Raw genomic sequence first — 18,680 nt, 5'->3', positions numbered from 1 at the left:
GGCCCGTCATAATTAGGAAGCAAAATACACCCCTTTTGGCAAAACAGAAATGTAAAAGGAAACTGACACCCCCCAAATGTTTTCATGCTGTATAAATAAAACACAGCAAACTGTAGGGAAGACTTTTGTATGAAAGCATTTTTCTTTCTGTGGGAGGAGCAGGGAAAGGAAAGAATCAGGATCTCACTCACTTTGGACCTGCAGGGCCATTTTTAGCTTCTTTTCTGGCAGCAGTGAGGTAGGTGGGATTAATGACATGACAATTTAACTAGGGAGATTGCTACCTCTAAGCTCGGTGTCATTGCTGAAATGGCAGCATGACTTTTCTGCTACTAGCAAAGTAAAAAAATCACTGGACCGAGACATCTGAACCATGATAGAAATAAGTCTCTTTAGATAGAAATATGTATGCTTCATTTTTATACATACAGCACTGAAAGTGTGGGAGTTTAGATTTCCCATAAATAAACTCAATGGCCTTGCCATCCTTTTCACTTGATCTGCTGGACTGGTATTTCACTAACTGACCCCATTTCAGTTTTGGCTATCACAAAATCACGTCCAACTTGGCCAGTGCTTCAAATTACAGGGAGCTAGCAAGCAAACACACAGAGATATCCATTGGACACATATATATACACATTTACATACACATACAGGTATATCCATGAATGACTGAAGACAGCTAACACCAACAACAGAGGTGATAGGAAGGAACTTCAAACCTTTCCTACCTAGCACATGAGTGTAACATGAAATGGAGATTGACAGGAACATTAGCGAATGCAAATGGGAGATGGACAGGGGTCCAGCTACTCAGTCAGTGAAGGTTTCTCAGATTAGCTGAGGTCTATCAAGGGGATGATGCAGGGCTGCATTCCACACAGAAAGGAACTCAATTTCCTACTATTCAAGGCAAGTCTATTTCTTACTAGTGCATTCCACAATTTATGCATGGAGGTATGAAAAAGGCTGCCCATACACCAATCTCTATGCAGTTCATCTTCTGGCAAGAGACGTAATCAAAATGTCCTTGCAGGCAGTGCTTAATTTGTGCTGAGCCCCAGCACCTCTAGGCTTGGCAGTTCAGAGCCCTGGCACCTCTGAGCTTGCTGCATCAGCTATGAACGTAAAAAAAATTGCTAGACCCCAGCACCTAATTGCTTGAGCCCTGGCACCTCTCATTGCAAATTAAGCACCGCTTGCAGGTCTCACCCAGGTCCTACATGACTGTACACTCTCTATTTTAAAAGAGCTGAAAGGACACCCCCATGGCCACTCTGTCTCCTTATTAGATCAGATGTCCACCTCCCTTCTTTCCCATGACAAGAATAAGTCAACTCTGTAGCCTGGGGATCAGCCCTGATTAACAACACTGCAGAGGAGACCCATCCCCTAACAACCTGGAACAGAATATGAAAACCTCTTCTCCTCAGCCTCCAATGACCAACTCAGCCCGGACCCCCAAATGCAATGTATGGGACAAAATGGAAGAGTGGCTGATCACGTGAGATTAAGTACAAAGCAAACAGGCTGTGAATGGCCGGTGGTCATGAGATACGCAACCAAGCAAAGCCTTTTTCATGTCCTGAGGAAAGATAACTCAGATCTATGAGATAGACGGGATGGGAAAAGGTACCTTGTGCTCCGTCTCCTGGGCCAGATGGCTCTGAAGCTGTTGGAACTGTTCCGCAGAGTCGCTGCAGAGCTGATGGTAAGTGTCCTTTAGGGCACTGAGTTGGGTGGAAATTTGTTCCTTCTCCTGGTCAGAAAGCCTGCAAGATGGGACAGGAAATCTCTTCATGGAGTCCGAGAAAGTGACATGCAGCTCCATGTATTTCAGATTTTCTCCTCCGAATACAAAATGGCAAGCACATAATGGAATCCCCTTCTCACACTGCTCATGCCTCAGGTGAAGGGTTAAGTGCATTGCCATGCCAGTCACGCTCGGCTGAGCACAGGGACCAAATCAGGAATGAAACGAAGCAAAATAGCTGAGGTCGTGAATTACCAGGATGGGGTGAAACCCTCGCAAGGGAATTCAATGGTTTTGCATTCCATTTCAAATGCACAAAAATGGTTCCATTCGGGGGGGAAGTAACGGTATGTCATTTTTCTATACAAAAAATGGGCCTATTTTCATTCATATGGTCCAATTTTCAAGCTAAAATCCACTAAATTCTCCAAGCTCCTCAATTCTGTTCCGACTGAGATGCATTTGTATATTTAAACACACAAGATTTGAATTTTTATGCTTCAGGGCAAAACGGGTCATTTTAGCCAAAAGCAATGTTTCTGGGTTGTAAAACCGCCTGGAACAAAACTGGGACTCTCTATTGGGGCAAATTTTTTGATAAAGCTTGCCATTTTCACATACATCTGGTCACCATTCACAACAGTCACCTGGATTCGAAGAATACCTGCCCACCCATGGAATCTCATCGGTGTGTTCAAGTAATCTGGCCATTAGAATAACTTGAGGTTAACTTCCTTTGTATTTACCATCACCTTTTCTTCTGACAAAGAGGTGTACTGCTCTTCCCCACTCTCCTTTCTCTTATTCACCACTATTTGTATTGTACTCACTTGTGGCTATGTTTTGCAAGGAAGATCTGTGCAGTTTTGATGGCCTCTGAGACCTGCTCTTTCCTTGCAGCCAGCTCCTCATTTAGAGCCTGTTGAGAACAAGAGGAAAGCTAAATTCCAAGTTGGAAAGAAGGGAAGTAATTCCCCTGAGGTTACAGCACATGCTCAGTGTTACACAAGAGGCATCAAGGTTGCTTTCCTTCAGTGGTTTTGGAAAGCTCAGTTGGAACTATCAGGATAATGTTGTTTTAGTATGTATAACAGCAGTATGAAAATGACTAGGTACAGGTACCATGCACATATCAGAGAGAGGGAGGGACACAGGTCTCCTGATTTACCTGCTGCTCCAAGATGGATTTCTCAATGTCTCCCAGCTCTTTGCTCTTGAGTGGACCAGTCCTGACTTGCATGCTCTGTTTCAAACCAGAGACCCAGCCCAGGAGTTCTTTCACCTTGTCCACATGTTCCTGCTTCTCTTCCTCTACTGCTTTCTACACATGGGGGAGACAGAAAAATATCCTGCATTAATGTACAGAGGGGCCCAGAATTACTGCAGCCAGAGCCCAGCACCAATCAGGCATAGAGCCGTTCGGTGGAAGGAACTGAAATATGCTCTAACCAGGAAATGGGAACGGGGTCTGAAGCAGAGGAAGAATCACTGGCAGAAACTGACCACTGGGCCTGGGAGTTCTGAATGTATTAATTATGAATTTAGAATCACAGAATCGTAGGGCTGGAAGGGACCTCAAGAGGTCTCTAGTCCTGTCCCCCGCACTCATGGCAGGACTGAGTATTATCTAGAACCTCCCTGACAGGTGTTTGTCTAATCTGCTCTTAAAAAATCTCCAATGATGGCAATTCCACAACCTCCCTAGGCAATTTATTCCAGTGCTTAACCACCCTGACAGTTAGGAAGTTTTTCCTAATGTCCATCCTAAACCTCCTTACTGCAATTTAAGCCCATTGCTTCTTGTCCGATCCTCAGAGGTTAAGGAGAACAATTTCTCTCCCCACTCCATGTAACAACATTTTTATGTACTTGAAAACAGTTCTCATGTCCCCCCTCAGTCTTCTCTTCTCCAGACTCAACAAACCCAATTTTTTCAATCTTCCCTCATAGGTCACGTTTTCTAGACCTTTAATCATTTTTGTTGCTCTTCTCTGGACTTTCTCCAATTTGTCCACATCTTTCCTGAAATGTGGCACCCAGAACTGGACACCATACTCCAGTTGAGGTCTAATCAGCATGGAGTAGAGCAGGAGAATTACTTCTCCTGTCTTGCTTACCACACTCCTGCTAATACATCCCAGAATGATGTTTGCTTTTTTTTTTTTTTTTTGCAACAGAATTACACTGTCACTCATCTTTAGCTTATGATCCACTATCACCCACAGATCCCTTTCCGCAGTACACCTTCCTAGGCAGTCGTTTCCCATTCTGTACTCCACTGATTGTTCCTTCCTATGTGGAGCACTTTGCATTTGTCCTTATTGAATTTCATCCTATTTTCTTCAGACCATTTCTCCAGTTTGTCCAGATCATTTTGAATGTTGATCCTATCCTCCAAAGCACCTGCAACCCCTCCCAGCGTGGTATCGGCTGCAAACTTTATCAGTGTACTCTCTATGCCATTATCTAAATCACTGATGAAGATATTGAACAGAACCGGACTCAGAACTGATCCCTGTGGGACTCCACTCGTTTTGTCCTTCCAGCTTGACTGTGAATCATTGATAACTACTCTCTGGGAACGGTTTTCCAACCAGTTCTGCACCCACCGTATAGTAGCTCCATCTAGGTTGTATTTTCCTACTTTGTTTATGAGAAGGTCATGAGAGACAGTATCAAAAGACTTGCTAAAGTCAAAATATACCACATCTATTGCTTCCCCCCCATCCACAAGGCTTGTTACCATGTCGAAGAAAGCAATCAGGTTGATTTGCCACCATTTGGTCTTGACAAATCCATGCTGACTGTTACTTAACACCTTATTGTCTTTTAGAGGTTTGCAAATTGATTGCTTAATTATTTGTTTCATTATCTTTCCGGGTACTGAAATGAAGCAGATTGGTCTATAATCCCCTGGCTATCAAATATCCTTACTTCCTCTTCTTCCAGCCGCCGGAGAGCATCACTGATGTACTTCACGTGCTGCGTGGTTAATGTTACCAACGCTGTATAGCGAGTCCGTAAATCCATGAACTAAAAACAAAAAACAAAAAACCAAACCACCATGCGTCAGTCGGAACTCTGGCTTACACAACCACAGTACTTTACAGGGTGAGAAATGGATACAGAACCTCTTATTCGGAAAGATCCCCAAGCACTTCACAGACTAGATACGTTACAGTACCACTGAAATGCAGCAACTCTGAGATGGAGGGTGGCAGCCACCTGACGCACTGCATGCTGCACAACAGTGAGGGGGGAGGGGAAGTTTTGGTCGAGGACACTGGGGAAAAACCTTCTACTCTTATAAAAAGACCATGGGATCTTTAATATCCACACGGAGCAGACAGGACCTTGGTTTTTAAAGGTCTCATCCAAAAGATCCACACACAGTATACTGCATGGTACTCTGTTTATTTACCTTGGAAGGATGAAGGGCTGAGTCGACCCTGTTGGGATTTGAACCTGTGGTTCCAATGAGTCTAGGTATTTCATACCTGATGCTTAGAGCACTAAGCCATCCTCTCTGGCTAATAAAAAAAACAGTGAGGGTGGAAATTTTTATATAAGAGTTCAGCAGAAAGGAGCTATTTTCACAGACAGGCCGCTCGTCTGTGTTCTAGGAGCAGAGGAACCTCTTCCCACTCCTCTCCCATGCAAGGCCAGGCAGGCAGGCAGGCTGCTTACCTCTTGGGTGATCGCATCCGAGGAGGAAAGCATGCGTCTGCGTTTCATGGGAGATTTCTGCTGTGATTCCACAAACGCCCTGTATGTCATGAGCTGCAGCTCATAGTCCTGGAAATAAAAGAAGGCGGATGTGTGGGTGGGGGGGAGGATTTTGAATTGTTACCTATTTATTCTAAGATTGGCATTTTCAAGTCTCTCCACACACAGAGCCAGAACACCAAAGCCAACAATAGAGGAGTTTTGCCTCTCTCCTGGCTTAGGAGAACGGAAGATGCAGGCAACGATCGTGCAGTTGACACCAAGCTCTGTGTTCGCCTCGGATTTAAGAAACATGTCATTACCTTGACAGAAGCAGAGTATTGCTGTGAGAATTTCCGACACTGGTCCAGCTTGGCTTGATTTCTGTCGATTACCACAACCAAAGCCTTTGACAAAAAAAAAAAAAAGAAAAGAAAAGAAAAAAAGATTTTTCCCCCTGCCTTTTAAATGAATTTTTCCGCTTATTTCCTCTTTGACTCTTGACCACATCACTTTCATATTGAACTTGTTCTCTAGAGCAACAGAACAGGTGACATTCCTGCCCTTCCATCTGCCTATACATTAAAGAGACACAATGCAAGGTTTGTGATCCTCTAAGTCTGACCTCCTGTATAACAGACCATAAAACTTCCCTAAAACAATTCCCCAAGCATATCTTTTAGTAAAACAACTAGTCTTGGTCTAAAACTAGTCAGTGATGGAAAATCCACCATGACCCTTGGTCAATTGTTTCAATAGTAAATTATATTCACTGCTAAAAATTTTCCAGTTTGAATTTGTCTAATTTCAACTTCCATGTATTGAATCATGTGAGATCTTCTTTTGGTAGACCAAAGAGCCGACCATTAAATATTTGTTTCCCATGAAGATAGCTATAGACTGTCATCAAGTCACCTCTTAACCTTCTCTTGGTTAAGCTAAATAGATGGAGCTCTTTGAGTCTATTACTTTATGGCGTACTTGCTACTCCTTTAATCATTCTTGTGGCTCTTTTCTGAACCTTCTCCAAGTTATCAACATGCTTCCTGAATTGCGGGCACCGAAACTGGACATAGTATTCCAGAAGCAGTCGCACCAGTGCCAAATACAGTTGTTAAAAAAAAATGCTCTTCTCCTACTCAAGATTCTCCTATGTATGCATCCCAGGATCGCATTAACTCTTTTGGCCACAGCATCACATTGGGAGCTCATGTTCAGCTGATTGTCCACCATGATCCCCAAATCCTTTTCAGAGTCACTGCTTCCTAGGATAGAGTTCCTTATTCTGTAAGTATGGCCCATACTCTTTGCTCCTAGATGTACACATTTACATTTAACAGTCTTAAAACATGTATTGTTTGCTTTCACCAAGTGATCCAAATCATTCTGAATCAGCGACCTGTCCTCTTCTTTATTCACCTCTCTCCCACAAGTTTGTGCCCTTTGCACACTTTATCAGTGATAAATCTCTATAATCTGCATAAGACCTCCTGACACTTAAAGATTCTTTGCTATGATGAAGTGGCTTATATTTCTTGTTAAACAGCCATTTTAATTTCAGCTCTTTCAGTACAGAGAGGAAGACATCAGTGTTTGTCAAACAAGAAACACACAATCAATAGGGGGAAAACATTGTCCTTTCTTTAAAGCCCCATTCAGAGTATTTATTTGCTGTTCATGGAAGGAGCTGGACTAAGACCAGTGAAGACACACAACTTATTTACAGAACAGATACAGGGGCACACTTCTCCCACAACATCCCACCAACGTGCCTCAGTACTCAGGAGTGGAGAAGATAGCTCAGCCTCTGTGGCCATTTTACGGAGACGAGAAGGGAGTATTATCTAGATCTTTCTCTTCCTTAAGTACTGTAGCATGAGCACTTCACCATCTTTAATGCATTTATTCTCACCACACCCCTGTGAGGCAGGGCAGTGCTACTATTCCCATAGTGGGGATGGGGAACTGAGGCACCGAGAAGCTAAGGCCCAGATTTAAACCCCTAACTCCACTGAAATCAATGGAAGTTACGCACCTAAATACCTTCAAAAATCTGGGACTGAGTGACTTGCCCAAGGTCACCCAGGCAATCTGTGGTGGAGGAGAGGCTTATACCCAGGTCTCCCATGTCCCAGGCTAGCACTCTAATCACTGGCCCTTTGTTCCTCGGTGCCTCTGATAGGACCACTAGGTGCTACCGGGAGACCGTAGGTGAATGAACTGCTGACAGTGGTAACAATCAGTTATTACCCTTCTGGGGTGCATCTGCTCTGATAAGCTACAGGTGAACGCACACATATTATTGCAAATCCCGTGAGTCATTCAGCCCTTAAGAGAACAAAGATTTGAAGCTGACAAGACAAAAGATTTATTAAAAAAAAAAAAAAAATACTTGTTCGACTCCTTTCAGCAACCCTATTCCAGTTAGAAGAGCGTCATTTTCTCTCTCACCGTCTGCTGGCTCAGCTGCTCAGAGAGCACCTTGCTGTCCTCTGCTTGCCCAGGTTTCATCAATTGCTGCTGGGCTGTGGTCTCCTCAATCCACTGGATCAGCTCTCCGTGACACTCCCGGTAATCCCCCAGCACCTCCTGGATACTCTCCAGATCTGAACAGCTAAAAGGACCAATGCAAAAAGGAAACCGTCACCAAACTCAAATCACTGCATTAAAACAATGGTTCCAGATCCAGCCACATGCAGAGAAACCTCTAAAGCCGATGCTTCCCTGGGAATATTTATAGAAGCCACAGGTACAGCTCTGCAGGACAGGGAGCATGAGGCGTGTTTCCAACCAAGCTATGGTTTGTTAAGGGTGATAACGTCTCCAACCAGTAAAGATCCAGATCAGAACTGAAAGGAGTTCCATAGAATGGGCCTGGCAAAGGTTAGCAGCTGCTAAGGGAGCCTGTAGGATAGGCCGGGGGTGTTAAAGCAGGGAAAGAGAGTCAAGAACTCAAAAGATGGAGTTGGAGGAGAAGAAGAGAGAAAGAGAATGAAGTCCTGCCATTCCCTCAAATGGGAATAGTTCCTATATTTAATGGTCGCATTTGCCACCCTGGCTGCTAGCAGAAGTTACAACTGGAAAAATGTCACTGCTATTTCCAAGTCTGGCACAAGTTTCCATCAGAGGCACAGCCAGCAAAGCAGCAAGCACAAGAAGGAAGTGACTCACCGGGTTTCAATCTGAGAGCCAACTCTCTGCCAGCGATCCCATAGCTGGGCTCCCTTCTCCTGGTACCGCTCTAGGTCCATGCTGCGCTCTTGCTTCAGACGATACAGCTGCTCTCCCGTGATTTTAGCCTTTGCCACATCTTCTTCCAACGTAGAGAACACAGCATTCTTGTTCTTCACATCACTGAGCCATTGCTTTAACAAACAACAAGACAGCTAAATTCATATTACCAAGACCAGAAAGTTTAGCTGAATTTGCTATTGCAAACGTACAACATGGAATTCTCCAATCAAATGTAAGCATCTAAATGTACAGAACAGTTAAGACAAGAGAGATAAATATCTAGCTCTGCCTTGCGTTGCCCTGTGGAGTTTAGGAACAATTATCAGCTCCATAATCTCCACCATCTGGCTGAATCTAGGACCAGGAGGTGCAAAATGTAGGAATCTGTAGCCCAGCCCAGAGCAAGTCATAATGGTGCATTCGGCTCGCAGAGTTAAGCATGCTGCGGCTGCCAAGGGCAATTAGCACCAGCCGTGCAAAAAAGCAGAAGCGACATTGCTGCCAAGGCAGCTGTTCTACCTACAGTTCACAAAGCAGTAAGGATTTTGTTGACTCATTTAAAGCCTCCAATCACTCACCAGCGAGCAGGTGGGATGGACCACAATGCAAATTCAGTAAGGAAAGGGGAGAGTGCCAGAGCTCAAGACTGGAGTGATACTAGTTTCTACTTGATGCTATTGGAAGCATAATGTTACCAACCTGTAACGTAGCTCTGTGAGACTGAATAGCTGTTATATCAGCAGGGACTGCCTCCTCTTGGCTCAGTTTAACTTCATATCCTTTGACCAGGGACTCTGCTCCTTGGGTACTACGAACAATAACATCCACCGTCTTTAACCTATTGTGTAAAGACAAGAAAGAAACGTGACTTCTCGAACTGAGAATATTCTGTATTGTAAAGTCATTTGGATCATAAACTGCAGAGAGGAACAGAACAGCTCGCTCTGGATCATACCCAACATTCACATCTGAATAGCAGGAAGAGAGTTCCATAATGGAATCTAGATTCTCAGGGGAGAAGCCAGTGAACACAAGCCCCTGTATATGCCTCTGAAATTCTAAAACACCTTCAAGTAAAACGGAAGGGATCAAACAGAACAGAACACAGAAGCAGCATAATCTCGTGATCTGAGTTCTAGGACGAGAGACTGGAATACCAGCATTTAACCCCAGTTCTAACAGCAACTCCAACAAGTCACTTCATCTCAGCGTTCCCATCCCCAAAGTGGGAATAATTAGTTACTTTTGTACAACACTCTGAAAGGGAAAAGTGCTATATAAATGCCAAGTGTACTTACTGCTTACCTCCCTCATGGGCTATCATGAGGATTATTGCTTGGGAAGTACAAGCATAGTAGGGATACTATTGGCAAGCAAACTACAGATACCAGCTCTAAGGATCACCCTTAAAGTAAAGCCCAGTGCGAAGCAACCTCAATGTTCCCGTACATATTGTCCGGCCTTCAATTAATAAGTTGCCAGAGAACCTGTTTTTGTTGGTGTTTTGGGAGGTGCCTTATTACAGTTTTCACGGTGTATCGCAGAACAATAAATGCACCCTTGGCTGTGTCGTGTTAGGGTCCAACAGCAATGAGTCAGTGAGAACTCCTCCATCCTTCCCAGTTCTTTGTTGGCCAATATTGTTTCATTGGTTCCTTGCACTCCCTCATCTGCCTATCTGTATCTGTCAGTTGTCTCTTGGCTTGTACCCAGACTGTAAGCTCTTTGGGGCTGGGACCATATTTTTGTTTTGTTTCCACAGAGCCTAGCACAACGAGGTCTGGTCCATGCCTATGGCTACTAGGTGCAAAATAACAACAACTTCTTAGGCAGGGTCACCCTTGTCAACTGCCTGCTTTTGTCAGCTCTTGATTGTGCTGATGAGAGCTCAGATGTAATAGCACTGAACATAGCAAGTCGTAATAGCAAGAGGTGTTGTGTACATTTTTCCCCACCCAGCTCTGCCAATGCACCTCAACCCTGACCTACAATGGCCCTGGGTATTCCAGCCCTGCACCAGCTTCCACCCCCACGTACCATACCCCCAGCCACATAACACCTGAGCACAGATTGTTCATCTTGGTGAATTTTGCCAGACTGATGGCTCAACTTGAACCATTTCCCAGTTGAATGCTGTATTTGAAACCCAGCTGTCGGAGCACTGAGTCACCTCAACACTAACACTCAAATATTCTGGAGCACAATTACCTGGCACCCCTTGCAGCTCTTGAATTTACAGCATCTCCTAGACATTCCTAAGCCCCGTTAAGAAGCATGAGAGCAATTCCCACCCTCACCCAGCTTCAGAGAGTGGAGCCATGCAAATTCTGCCCATATAGAATTCTCTCAACTCCAGAAAATAGGCATGTCCTGACTCACTTATCCAGGTAGATGGAAGAAAATCCATACACGTGATCCATCTTCTCTACCAGTAGATTGAGCTCAGAACGCAGGTGTGGGGCACTGGACCCAGTTGGAGACTTGTGCAGGAAGCTGTCACACTTCTCAGAAACGTGCTGCAAGTTGGACTTCAACTGCCGTAAATCCTCCTGCATACGCTGTGTGGAAGCAAAGAATTAACATCAGAATAAAGTGCAGACACTCAGGAGATGGAAGCAAAAGTGAACAGGATAAGATGCAAGGAGCGCCTGGTATCAGACTTAAAATTCTATTTAGCAGAATCATTTCAAGTCTAAATGGGCTTGTAAATTCTGTAGAATTCACCATTTTCTTCATTCCTTTCCATTATCAGATTAGGATGCTCTGGTCTCAGTGGTTGCAAAGGCCACTTGCAGTCAGTGCTTTGGAAACTGTTGCTTTTTATAACTTTTTAATCCAGATTTAAAGAAGGAATACTTTATGCAATGGATGTTTGCCCAGCCAGTCTGTGAAAAAGGCAATATGTGCTAGTCTCAGCACATAAAAAGGAGAGATCTTTGCAGATTTCTTCCCGTGGGTTTATATTTCTCCTCAAGTGGCGGCTCAGTGGATTGAGGGATAGGCCCAGGTTATAGGACCATAGACATTTTGCCCTTTGGGATCTGAAGCAAGGAGACATCATGGGGTGGGTGAAGGTGTAAAATGCAAAAAGGCAGCGAGGCAAGAGAACAAAGATATCTTCATTGTCTTTCTGACCTAAGAGTAAAACGTTCCATCTATAAGATTGCTATGTGAAGCAGGCGAAGATCAGAGGGGAGTTCCCTATATAAAATTTATGCCAGGGTATCAATGCCCTGTGAAGCAGCTCTCTTAAGACCAACAGTGGGTTCCCTCAAATACTACCTTCCTCCAGGAAGTACTGACCTCCTGCTCTGCAATGTGGAAGGTGTTTTCCTGGATAGTATCACTGTCTGTTCTGGTGCTGCTTGGGGCCTGGATTCGCCTCACTAGTCTCTGTTCACACTCCTCCAGGCGCAGACGGATGTTCTTTAGCTCAGAGAGATATGCCCTGGCAACGGTCTCATCTTTGTCCTCTGTTAAGTGACAAACATACAAAACCCCCCCCAAACATCTAGGATTAGTCTCTATTAGGAACCGTAGACCCAAGTAGCTGTACTCTTTTGCCCAGAGAGAAGCAAACACAGAGGTCTCTACTCGGATGGAAACCAATTTTGCCAAAGGCCTGTCAAGAGCTGTGAGGACCTAATGTTTAACCACTGACAGCAAAGCAAGGACCCCACTACCCAGACCTAATTGGCACCATTTGCCAGTGCTATTTCTCCCCAACAAAAGCCACACATTCGAATGAACAGCAGAGAAGAGAACAGCCATTTGCAAAGCTAACACTGACAAGCTAGTCTAAAAATTAAGAGCACCTGTAAATCCCTTGTCTCTATCAGCCCCCACAGCTTCATGTCAGTCTATTAACCCTTCCAACTCACCGTTCTCCATGGACTCCAGCAGCTGTTGAAAGTACTCCTTGCAGAACTTCACTTCTTCCTCCAAGCGCAGCCGATCAGCCCCGGAAAAGAGCTCTGAGTCCTGGCTGTCATGCAAGAAGTCCTCATAGTGTGCCTGGAGGCTCTTCATGGCTTGCTGGCACTCTCCTTGGGCCAGAGATCTTAGCTGTGGGAAACCAAAGACTAACTATAAGGAATCATGCACCAAACTGCCCTGACCAAGCTCCCAGTTATTGAAAATTACCCCGATGCTTCTCCCATTTCTCACACACAGCAGTAAACATTAATTCACACGCTCCTTTCCTTGCAAGACACCCATCTTTTCAAGGGTGACCACCACTGCCAGGCTGCCCCCGGAGCCAGATACTACTGAGTCTCCCCTTCTCGGACAGGTCAGCTCTTCTGGTCACGCTATGCTGCAACACGGCCTTTGCCTTGCCTGGGTTTTTATCTCGCTCCCCCCCACTACAAAAATCTTTATTGCCAGAACAGAGCTCTCCCATGATTTCAAGGAAAGATATTATGAGGAGTTTGCTTTCCCTGGATCTTTCTTCCGCTTCCTCATTCCTCTCACCTCCACCTCTGTTCACTCCTACGTAAAAAGGAGCGTCAATCCTACAACACCCTAGCTGATTATAGCTCTGGAGCAAACAGATGATGCTACAGTCATTGCATCTTTCTCTCTTTGCTCTGAATACCCCAGAGCTCTGTCTTACACTATGCCCCTCAGGCTGATCACTCAGTTGCCCTAACCCTTCACCCTTGAATCATCTCTTACTATTTTCCTTATATTCCCTACCCAGGCAAGGAAGCCTTGGCATCATTTCCAACTCCAGATACGCTTAATGCCAAAGCAAGTTAGCTTTCTACATTGCTGGAGAAGACCAGCCTACACTGCAGTGACACAGACACATGGATTTGTTGGGATGCTTTGTATGGTACCTTCTCCATATTCCAGCCTTGCACCAGGGCAATGTCCTTCCGCAGGTAGTTCCAGGAGATCAGGCTCTTCGTGTTCACATGGAGCTGGTGCCAGAGGGCCATCACCTTCTGGTACAGCTGTTCGACCCTACGACAGGACAGCAGTTCCATCACTACCCAGGTCCCCCAGCATTCTCAGTTACAGCATGGATCCATGCATGTGCTTATTCAAATTCAGCCTTTAACTTTTAGCTCATTAAGATAACAACCCAAGGTCGAGCCTAACTGAGTACAGCCAATAGTAAGGCTTGCAGAATGCCCTGATCAGAATCAGATGGGAGCCTTATATCTCTCTCATTCACATGCATTAGATCCCCACTACGGAATCCCCCCTCCTGCGTGCTGCCATCTCCAACCGTCCATGTTACATCCCATATTCTTGTGGAGTTAGCAGCAGGAGCACTGCAAGAGCCGCCTTCTCCGCCAGGCAGGCCAGCCACACCCAGGAGGCCCCTGGCCCCTCTCCAGGCAGGCCAGCCATGGGCGTTTAGGTTTTTTCCCATTCTCATTAATTTCATTGTTTGTGAAGTCACTAGGCTGGAAGTACTAAAACACACCTCCTCGTGAGCCACACAACAAGCAGAACAAGGGAACCACCTTGCCCACATGCCTCACCCCTACCTAGAGACCAGAGGGTAGTTCAGTTTCCAGACCCACTTAGACCTTGTCCACACTGGGGTTTTTGCACTTGTGTGGACAGCATTAGTGCAAACCCCTAGTGAGGAAATGCCGCACTATGAGTTTGATTGTTTGAAGCCAAGGTAAGCAGCACAAGTCATGATTTATAATGGTGCAGGCACATCTAACACCAGGGACTTGCACTAGTGCAAAAGGGTAGACAGTCTAGATGAGGCACCCTTGGTCTCCCGGCTGATACTGTCACAAGGGAGTCGATCACAGTAACAGGTTTTGTGATGCTGGTCCACTGGGAACTGAAACAGCAAACCCAACAGCCATCAGACTAAGTTCTTCTAGGTACAGCTCACCAAGCCTGGATTTCAGCTCATAACCAGAAGACTCCATATCACCACCAATCCCCTGAACCCTCCCCATCACCTGCAGCTGAGCCCCACCGCATTAACGAGCTAGTCACCTGTTGCAATTAATATTAACAACATGAAGCCCAACTCCCAGCAAGGATGGGGGGTTAAACTTTCCCCCAAACAAAATAGATCGTTACGTTCTGGTTTATTTATACTGAGACCATCCAGAACAGCTACAGGCATCTCTTGGTCATTCTAGCTTTGAAATTCCAACCCACAATGAGCTGCAAGCAGTGAATTGCAGTGCTTAGTTACCTGTTAGCAATGTCAATTGCCTCTTTGTTAGGAGGGGGGATCAGGAAGCACACAGATGGTACCATGGCCTCATTGCCTGTGGGGCTGATCACCTTCCATTTGGTCCTCTGGGAATTATCTTCCAGCACACACTCATCATTTTTACAGATGGTGATCTACGTAGGCAACAAAAATAAGATTGCAATCCAACACCTGACCCATCAAAGCCTTCTGTTGTGGCCAGATCCCTTTCTGGGAGACTCCAGTAGGGCTACCTGATTAAAGGAGGCTTTCAGCCAACTCACTTTAAAATCAAGTAAAAGTGAAGTAAATTGTGAATCACCTCAAAGAGCTGTCTAGAGAGGAAGGGAGGAGAAATTCAGTGATGCTAGGATGCTACCCTGGCAAGTCTTTAGCTAGAAGGTATCAATTCCACCCTCCTATGGGAATGGAACCTTTGCTACTGCTCAGAGAAAAATCAGGACCATTGGAGAAGCTAATTCAGAAGAGGCAATTGCTCTGTCTGCCTCCTTATACATCCCCTCCCTACCTCGCTGTTGTTTCTTACCATCAAGTGCCATAGAAGTGGTCCAAGTTTCTCTGTTTTCTACTTCCCCACTATTCCCCCAACCCTCTGCACAAGCCTGGATTCTTCTCCTCCCTTCACTCCGAAGCCCGCAGGCTCCTTGCCGTCAGCTCACCTCGATCTGGCGATAGTCACAAACAGCCTTGACCGAGATGGTGCTCTTCAGGACATGGTCCGGATTCCTTGGCTTTAGCTGAACAATGGTTTTGGACCGCCCAACCAAGCTGGCGACGGAGCTCTTCGACTGAATAAGCTGCTCCTTTTCATCCTGGAAAGAATGAAAGCAAAGTGCTGCTAGTGCAGGTGGCAAAAGAGAACCACTAAATACCTTAGAGTTGTTGCAACAACCCTTTTGCTCCCTGAAAGGTGAGCGTCTTCCAGGGCTGGGCAGGGCTCTCAAGGGCTGAATGGATATGCCAAGAGAATCCCTCTCACCCCAGCTGTGGGGGAACACACCCCAAATCAGGGCTGGAACCTTTCCTTTCATTTTTGTGCCATTCCAGACAACTCACTTGCTTACCCCCACCCCCACCAAGCTGCATGCAGAGCATTAATTTCTTTTGCTGCTAGAGACAAGAAAATAACAGTCGTCTAAAAAATTGAAATTGCAGTGTGTATAAAACCGTGACCAGCAATTACTGAGGAGGAATTTCTTTTTTGCTGCTTTGGGAAGGCTGCAGAACCCTGTTGAATTCCTCACTTTTATAAACCAAGGAATGAAGGCATGTTTAAAAACAACACTCAGGATGTAGGTGCAAAGAGTTAAGAATATAAATCATCCCAGAGAAATGGCTCAGAAACATCTCTTCATCTAAAGACTTTCCACTACGGTTAGTGGTGAAGTGATCAGAGTTATTAGATATTTTGATAGAAATTTGCCAGCTGGGGTAAATAATATTGCATAATTGGTTTCTGTCAGTCACTGCTGGTCTGATGCTCTGAGATCGCAGTGGTTCTCCATTTTCAGAGCATCCTCAAAACAATCTACAGCCATTCCAATGTAGAAGTGTGGGTATCATTACATAAATCACAGCCTGCATAATTTATTATGGTCCAGCCCACTTTGACTTATGAAGTCAAAAAGAACATCTAACAGAGAACTTTAACACTCATGCTTTCCACTCTGAGCCCATTAAAGGGTCAATTAGTGCACTAGGAAGGGTGAACGGTCCGAGTTATTTAATGGTTAAAACAAAAAAGAATAAGTGCTTAAATAAACTACCTGTGCCTGTCCCAGGGAGCATGATTGGAAGAAATACAACTTTAACTCATTAGTTACCAAAGAATAATAGCATATGTCAGGGAGATAGCTGGACTTCACCATTTCTGAGATGTCGACTACTTTTCAAAACAAGGAGTGACCCACTATCATGCCAGAGTCCTAGTACTTGTGGATACAGCCCTAAGAACCTGCAGCTAGTACAGCTGGATTACAAAGGGCCTGACAATCTGAAACTGGGAGGAGGGAATGCACCACACGGACCCTTGAGAAGAGAGGACAATGAGTCCAGAGAATTTACCCTGCATGACACCCCAATAACAGCACCCATGTTTTTTGCTGTAGAACCTCTGGGACCAAAGGAATCCCATAAGTAAGAGACTGCATATGGCAATGGGATTTCATGCATCTGAGTCTGTTAACCTCCACTAATTGGTTAGTACTTAATCAGTCCAATCTGAAGTACTGAACGAGTGTATTAATGTTAACATTTAAAAGGCTTTGATTAGCATCTGGCCACTAAACTTTACCAGAGGATTAGCAATTAAATACTTAAGTAAGCCCGCACTAATTAGATATGCCAAATCAGTAACTGGTTGACACTTCACTCCTTGTTTTTTATTATGCCAATTTACACGGAGCGGTTATGAAGTTATCTTATTGTTTGGACTGCTCTATATTATTCCATTTGCATCAGGTCATGAGGCCTAAAGACTAATCTGCCAAAGTGCAGCCTGCTACTGCTGTCTTGATTACTGAATATAGACATACACAATTATCCATACGCTCACTGCTTTGATTTTATCATTAGCCACCTTCTGGAACTGGCATAACAGATTAATGACAGATTTGATCTGGATTAAGAGTGGGCATTTCCTGCCACCCTTCCCTGCACCTGCTAAACAACCAACTGGATGCAGCATCCAGCTGCATTTGACCAGATCAGAGTAACCATCTGGACAACAAAACTCACCATCACCATATTTCTACGCACAGAAAGATAGTGTGGTAGATAGTGATGGTGAAGAATCAACTCTGGACTTCATTTTCCTGTGGTATAAAAGGTCTCTAGCCAGCCTGTTTGCACAGCCGGCTCCTCTTCCCTTCAGCAAGGGTGCAAGTATACAGAGAGCGCCTTGTGCTCTATAAGAATCCTTTACTGCAGTCACTGATCTTCCATTATAGCTATTAAATTAAAATCACATTAGTGTAGACAGTGTTCAATAAAACAGAAAGCGGCACAGTTAAGGTCACACAGCCTGTACTCTGACACACACACACAATCAAAATGCAAAGTGTGGCCTGAGACAGGATAGGCAAAGAACATTCAACTTAACTGTGCTGTTATAGGAATAAACAAATATACCCATTTTCCCTTGTAACACAAAAGCCAGCAAGCAGTGCTGCTCCACAGTACTGATTGTGTATTGCACTGGGAGCCCATGATGTTGGGGCTTATACAGAACACCCACCATGGAATCCTGGAGCAGATCTTCCAGGCGGGTCAGGCTGGCGTTCTGGTCACAAGAATACTTCCGTTTGATAGAGTCCTGGAGATTCCGCAGGTACGTTTCTGACTCTCGGGCGTCGCTGAAGAACTGCAAAGCCAAAAAGCATTACAGAAAGCTGTGCGATACAACACACCAAAGGCTATTCATTGCCACAGGCAACACTGAAAGGAACCAACCAAAAATCTCATTAGGCAAGTTTCTTCTGCATTTGTCTCTGTCTTTGTGCTGCTGGAGCTGTAAGCACCACCACAGGCATGGCCTGGGCTATAGCGAGAAATCACATCCCACCATATAAAGTGCCCAGAGGACCCAGCAAAAGGGAAAGAAACACATGGGAACAAACTCAGAAGTCCTTCATTTAAAGCTGTGTTCAGGATAAAGCCTATACTGCCCTGCAAAAGGATAAGTGCGTTGTGGGGTTCAAACATCAGGGTCAGTTGATGCTATACCATAACCACGGTGCACAGCCAGGTTTGGGTCTCTGAACCATAGATCAGGGACAGAAACGCAGG

General features: G+C 44.9%; 1 protein-coding gene across 1 annotated transcript in view; it reads right to left on the bottom strand.

Annotated features, from left to right (window-relative positions):
• Positions 1-18,680, bottom strand: part of MACF1 (microtubule actin crosslinking factor 1) — a 259,982-nt gene that overhangs the window by 113,145 nt on the left and 128,157 nt on the right. The window contains 16 exon segments of the mRNA XM_038377247.1: positions 1,640-1,775; positions 2,587-2,675; positions 2,925-3,077; positions 4,691-4,789; positions 5,444-5,551; positions 5,785-5,868; positions 7,913-8,075; positions 8,633-8,826; positions 9,395-9,533; positions 11,075-11,253; positions 11,999-12,168; positions 12,577-12,760; positions 13,537-13,663; positions 14,874-15,028; positions 15,554-15,706; positions 18,130-18,255. Of these exon segments, the coding sequence (XP_038233175.1) occupies positions 1,640-1,775; positions 2,587-2,675; positions 2,925-3,077; positions 4,691-4,789; positions 5,444-5,551; positions 5,785-5,868; positions 7,913-8,075; positions 8,633-8,826; positions 9,395-9,533; positions 11,075-11,253; positions 11,999-12,168; positions 12,577-12,760; positions 13,537-13,663; positions 14,874-15,028; positions 15,554-15,706; positions 18,130-18,255 (2,259 nt within the window).

This window comes from Dermochelys coriacea, chromosome 19, assembly GCF_009764565.3.
Source record: "Dermochelys coriacea isolate rDerCor1 chromosome 19, rDerCor1.pri.v4, whole genome shotgun sequence".
NCBI classification, from domain to species: Eukaryota; Metazoa; Chordata; order Testudines; family Dermochelyidae; genus Dermochelys; species Dermochelys coriacea.
This window is presented reverse-complemented; position numbering and strand designations above follow the sequence as displayed.